Source organism: Ostrinia furnacalis, unplaced genomic scaffold (genome assembly GCF_004193835.3).
Source record: "Ostrinia furnacalis isolate ACB-3 unplaced genomic scaffold, ASM419383v2 OfSCF0666, whole genome shotgun sequence".
Taxonomy (NCBI): domain Eukaryota; kingdom Metazoa; phylum Arthropoda; class Insecta; order Lepidoptera; family Crambidae; genus Ostrinia; species Ostrinia furnacalis.
Window position 1 is genome coordinate 299,667 of NW_021130905.1, and position 6,089 is coordinate 305,755.

Below are 6,089 nucleotides of genomic sequence, written 5' to 3' on the forward strand. Positions count from 1 at the left end.
GACTATCGCATTGGCATTACTTGCAAGTTCTAGACTGNTTTTTTTTAATTTGATACTTGGCCTAGACCGAAAGACCGACTAGAAATACGCGTACAAACAAGTAATGTGAATTTATTTTATAAGTAAGTATTTAATTTTTGTATTCAGTGTCATTAGCACATACGGCGGTCGACTTCTGAATGATATCTTTGTTGGGATACAATTATATGGGCGACAATATGTATATTAATATGGAAAATTGCCTTATAAATGTTATAAATCTTTGTACGTAACGTAGTAATGTTATCAATAAAATGACCCACAAACTAAATTTTGTTTATTTCACACATTATAACGTTTCAAGGCTCAAATTAAGTGAATATACAGGGTGTTAGGTAAATGGGTATATGAGCCGACACTAGCCCATGTTAACATGGTCATATAAATGGTATGGTGAAGTCAGAAAATCGATATCTTCATTTTAATTATTTTAATTTTCATACAAATCGGATTTTATTAAATTTGTTTTGTATCACAATTAAAAAAATTAAAATGATGATATCAAATTTCTGACTTCACCGTACCATTTATATGACCATGTTAACATGGGCTAGTGTCGGCTCATATACCCATTTACCTAACACCCTGTAGAAAAGGCCCTAAAAAGATAAAATTAAATGAAGGTTTACTGGCACTCACCAGTTGGCGCGCCCAATGGCGAGCAAGGTCCTGTCCCTCCTTACTTGTGGTTATATAAGTGGCGCCAACTGTGGGCCGAGTGTGAGTTTACATCAAACTATATGACCCACGCTGAACTGTCCCGCCAAACTCAATGACAGGGGGGCGCTACCATCGTTCAACTATATGGTTTCCAACACATGGCAAAAATCTGAACCAGCGATCCGGTATTGACGGTGGCGCCCCACTGTCAATGTCATCGACAGGACAGTCCAGTATTTTGGAACTATACTTGCAATTTCTAGACTGGCTTGACGCAAAGTATAGGAGCTTACTCAACAGTGCGCCAACTAGTGAGCGCAATTAAGGAACTCATTATAATTTAATTGAAACAAATGAATATTTACTTTAATTTATTTGAAATAATGATAAAACATCAGAATTTCTTATATTTCACCTTGCGTTTTAAACACTTCGCATCACCGTTATCTAATAGGTCAACATCAATAGAGCTTTTTCGTTTTAGCAAGCTTGTGTCTTCGGACACCTGATCTTTTTTTAGCGGTAATAGTCCGACAGCGTAAGGTATATCTTCATCTAGAGTAGAATTTATATTCTCATCATTACATTGTTCATTCTCTTTATCGTTTTCATCAATTAGTTCCCATTGATCGGGCTTAACGTTTGAATCGGTTAGGTCAATTACAGACTCGCCAAACCGATTCTCTGAAGTGATTGTATCTACATGATTATGCTGATTGCAGATTTCATCGTTTTCGATGTTTTCTTCATCACAATTATTGTCCTTACTGTTAATATCTATGTTATCCCACCGCAAACCGCTAGACGTTATGCTAGGAGATAAGTTTTCTGCGTCTTTGTCCTTCGTAGGGCTTGCTTCTGTTTCATTGTCAAGTCCTATATCTTTCAAGGAGTTAACATTGAAATCTTGAACCACATCATTAGAGTTTATATTATCATCAGTTTCAGTCTGATCATTAGCTTGTGATATATTCATTCGATTTTCTATATTCATTAGGTCTTTGATAATCTCATCCCTTTCTCGATTTGTCTTATCGTCTTCATCAGATTGTTTCGGAGTAGACATTAAGCAATCGAGAGCATCTTCTTTGAAATCCGTGGTTTGAGGTAATTGGAGACCGAAATCGTCTTCAGGGTTCAGTGGATTATACTGCTGATGTAGATTTTCATTCATGTCAGAAGTTTTAGTGTGTAGCAAAGACATGCTGAAGTTGGTGTCTAAAGAAGTGCTGACGGGACAAAGCTGCTCCATTACTCTAGCATCGTTAAGTTGTTGTTCCTCATAATATTTCTTAACATCGTCACTCATCGATTTGGTGAAAAACTGCATGTCGCTGTCAATCCCAGAAAAGTCGTGTGCGTTCGAATGATCATTGCCTTCTTGTAGACGAGGGTCGAGCACCACATAATTCTGTTGCTCCCCGAAAGATTCTAAAGTATCTGGAAGAATAGCATTTAAGCTATTGATCGCTTCTTCTTGTTGTTGACTGTATTGGCTATCGTCCTTTCCATAATTAGATGCTGAAGGGTAACTTTTGGATCCAAGCATCATTTCACCTCTTTCTATCGATTTAGAAAGATCATCAATGCTTTTAATTTCGCTTGGGTCAGCAACTTTTTCAATAATGTTCGGTTGCTCTATGACTTCGTATTGGATCTCACTGCTTTGTACCATATCAAGAAGTACTTGTTCGTTGACGTTTATGTATGAGCCATCTCCGGATTCAAAGAGTATGGGTAGATCGGTGGGCAGTCCAGCGCTTTTGAGGGCGTTTACATACTGGGACATGGCTGTACCGATGCCGCCGTTGGAAGCATCGTTTCCAGAGCTGCATATAGGGGTGTTGGAGTAGCTCGATGTTATGGTTTCGTTTCCAATGGAGTGTTCTTTGCTGTAGGAAATGGTGGGGTCAAGGACGTTCGAGGACACCGTCTGGTCCATGTACATCAGATCGTTGTCGATGTTCATGTAGTTGTGGCTGCTGGAGGTATCGGGGCCGCAGATGCTGTTCACTGCTTGCGACAACGTCACTCTGTCCATGTAATCCTGAGATAAAGAACAACAATTGAAATTATGATTGGATTATGGTTGAGGATTTTTTTATCAATTTCATATTATAATGTAAGTGTGTCTACTATAGTTCATTCACCTGCATGTGTCGCGTCTGCAAGTGCTTCAGCTGATGGATGGCTTTCCGCGAGTCCTGCTCCCGCCGTAATAGAGCCCGTTCAGCCGCTCGCCCCAGCACGCCCGAGGTATCCCAGCCACCAGTGCGCTGTAGAAAAAGCATCATCACTATGCGCTGTAGAAAAAGCATCATCACTATTTAGCTGCTAGTCATCGACTACTGAACCTAAACTAGCAAATCAGTCCGCTTGTTTCATCTTCAAAAACATCCATGGTTCTACTCTTCGGACGGATATATCGCGTGGAAATTGAAATGGTGGAAGAAGGAACGTGCTCATGGATGCTATTTAGATGTCATTGTATTCTCTTTAACTGTGAGAATATCTACACAAACCACTCATGGGCTAAATCATTATTGAAATATCAGCTCGTCTAAGTTTAACCCACCCTTACACTAGGACGGCCACGTCTGGGCTTGATGGCGCGCGGGCCATCGTAGTCAACTCCACCCGCGCCGTTACTGCCGTTCTCGATGTCGAAGGGAATCCGCACCACCGTGTCCTGAAATATTCTGATCATTTCATTCTGGGAAAATAAATTTGTCTATTTTCTAAAGCATTTCATAAATAATTTAAATTAATGAAATTTAAGCAAATAACTTAGAAGTTGAACCTTGTTAGTCCTCGATAAAGAGTCGACTGAAGGAGTACACGTGCTGGTCTGCGGTGGCAGCTGAGGTGGTGGAGGTTTCGGCTCGTCCTTTTTGGAAATCAACAGTTAGTATTTTCGTGAAAAATTAAGTTATGTAAGTAAAATCGGCACTTTCCCCACCAATAGACACTAAAAAAATAGGTTTTCCCTTTTATCGCTTAGATACGTATGAAATAAGAATAGGTAGATTCATCCTTAAAGATTAAAGAACATTTAAAGCGATCGTGTACCGTGTTAAGTAATAATGATTTCAACCAGGTACCAGGATCGCATAAAGATTAAGGAGGTATCTAATACTAATTCAGTAAGATGAAAAGGCATGAGTGTCACTCCATTGGAGAAAAAGAGATCGACTAAATACTTAATCGTAAAGAAAATGTGTAAACGAGATAAAAATATGTAGGATAAGGAAGGCTTAACGCTTTTGTCGTTTGTTAGAAAGAAACGGATAATTTATCAATGGGTGATGCGCACAACCAGTAAATTTACTAATACCCCACCACCATTCTACTTATGTTCTCCTGGTACTTGGTGCAAAGCAGTGCCTAGGTTGTTCGCTCGTTTGCGCTTTTACAATCAAAACGCATTAAAGAAGCAGTAAAAGCAGGCCTGGCTCACTCCGCGCGGTACATCCGATAATTACCTACCTACAGCGAAGCGCCCCGCCGGCGGGTATTATACCAGTCGAGTGTCACGCGCGCGCTCGTCAGGACGCTGGCGTGCGTTGTAGTATGATTATAATTCTATGATCGAAGTATTATTTAAAAATGGACATAAAAAGAAAGAAATATTGTGCGTCGTTCGGGTGTTTAAACTCGAAAAGTAATCTACCGGATTCATCTTTTTTTTTTTCGCTTCCCAAAGATGCTGAAAGGTATGTTGGCTATGAAGTTTATCAATAATTCTTAGGATAGTATAGGAACCTAACCTACTATGACTACTGCTCAGAATGCGTTCGTTCGTTTCAGCCAAATGACGTCCACTGCTGGACAAAGGCCTCTCCCAAGGTTTTCCATAATGAATGCATACCTACTTACCTACATACGTACCTCATTACAAATAAGTAGATTGATTATTTTTTCACTAGACAGCAACCCTAACAGCGTAAGAAGAGTTCAGAGGCACGCGATAGAAAGAGACAAAACTTGTAGGTGAATAAAATTGTAGGTACGTAGTGCTGTGCGAGCTGAATTCCACTGTATCGCGTCGTAGCAAGACTCGCATTTGTTTAAATTGCCTTGCGGAGTAATCCTTCTGTACCCGTACTATTACTTATTCTGTGGTAAAAGTAAAGAAGTGATTGCACAAAACTGCCGTATTAAAGTAATGAATTCAACCAAAGGTACCAGGATTACATAGAGAACGAGGAGGTATCTAAATATTAAATGACAATTCGGTAAGAACGAGACGGATTGCTTGATCCTTCTAACGAAAATGACATGTGTAAATGAGATGAAAGATAAGGAAGGCATAACACGTTTGTTGTTTGCTAGAAAGAGACGAACTATTACGGTGAAGCATATGTCTAAAACTAATTTTATACTAATACCCACCACCGTCAATATTATGTTCTCCTGGTAGGTACTTGGAGAACGAATTATTACAATCTGTCACAAGTAGTTGCGCTCGTTGGTAAGTCGTAGATCTTTAAAAGTTATGTGATTTTACTAAATTCGTAGAAAAATATTACCTGTGCATGTAAATCAATAAGCGACTGCGGTGGTCTATTGATTACCACAGGAGGGGTGAAAACCGGCAGTTCACCTACAATAAATTGTGCTTTCATTAAAATTAAAAAACTATCGAAAATAGTGGATAGGCATGTTTCGCACTACTTAAACATAATAATAATAACGAATTAGTTATGTACTTACTGTGGTTAGTAATCCCAAGACCTTCTTTCGTGACTTTGGATAGCCCTTTGATTTTAAGAAACTGGGCTGCAGATACAAGCTCGTCTAAATTTTCTTCTAAACATTGAGTTTTTCCACAATACATAAACTCTACGAGGCATTTGAGCACGCTGAATCGCATTTTCAGTATAATAAGTGGTTCGCCAGTTTGTTTTTGCAATACTTCCTGAGAAAGAAATCCAATATTAGCTATTTCAGAAAAAAGCTTTGTTAACACAAGTAACTTAGGTCGCACGTAAAACCATATAAAATAAATTTACCTGAAAATAAGCGCTACTCGCGGCTAGCACTGCTTTGTGCACACGCAAAGTGTGCGAACTGCACATAAGTGTCATGTCCACCAGTGATTGCATTTGAAGCAATTTTCCAAACCTGGACATTAAGTGCTCAGAGTAATCCTCATAGTGGAGGCTATAACGTATTGGGGCCATGCCAAAGCAAAACCCTCCGGAAATATTTACATGCACGTAAAATGGCTCAACAAGTTCAACAATAAAAATATGACAGCCGTGTATAGTTTAGGCACTTTGAGAGGTTAAAAACAAAAGAAAATCGAAATTCAATTTAATGTCACTTTTAAAAATATTTGAATTTATCACCAGCTCTTCATTATTATCAATGAGTATCAATGTGAAATC

At 39.0% G+C, this 6,089-nt stretch overlaps 1 protein-coding gene across 2 annotated transcripts; it reads right to left on the reverse strand.

Moving 5' to 3' along the window:
- Positions 1 to 1,059: 1,059 nt before the first annotated feature.
- On the reverse strand, positions 1,060 to 6,089 carry LOC114366715 (protein tramtrack, alpha isoform). 2 transcript variants are annotated; one of them, XM_028323671.1, is made up of 7 exons: positions 5,712 to 6,089; positions 5,413 to 5,617; positions 5,229 to 5,302; positions 3,500 to 3,586; positions 3,281 to 3,388; positions 2,850 to 2,975; positions 1,060 to 2,746 (listed from the first exon to the last, which is right to left on the reverse strand). In XM_028323671.1, the coding sequence occupies exons 1-7, from the start codon at positions 5,880 to 5,882 to the stop codon at positions 1,094 to 1,096; spliced, it is 2,424 nt and encodes an 807-aa protein (XP_028179472.1). In that variant the 5' UTR covers positions 5,883 to 6,089; the 3' UTR covers positions 1,060 to 1,093. The 2 variants fall into 2 exon arrangements, with proteins under 2 accessions (XP_028179472.1, XP_028179471.1); XM_028323670.1 differs by having other exon boundaries at positions 3,275 to 3,388.

Coding starts and splice junctions, on each gene's coding strand:
- LOC114366715 (XM_028323670.1), bottom strand. CDS start 5,882: ATGGCCCCAATACGTTATAGCCTCCACTATGAGGATTACTCTGAGCAC. Junction 5,618..5,711: donor CGAGTAGCGCTTATTTTCAG/GTAAATTTATTT, acceptor TTTCTTTCTCAG/GAAGTATTGCAAAAACAAAC. Junction 5,303..5,412: donor TCTTGGGATTACTAACCACA/GTAAGTACATAA, acceptor AATTTATTGTAG/GTGAACTGCCGGTTTTCACC.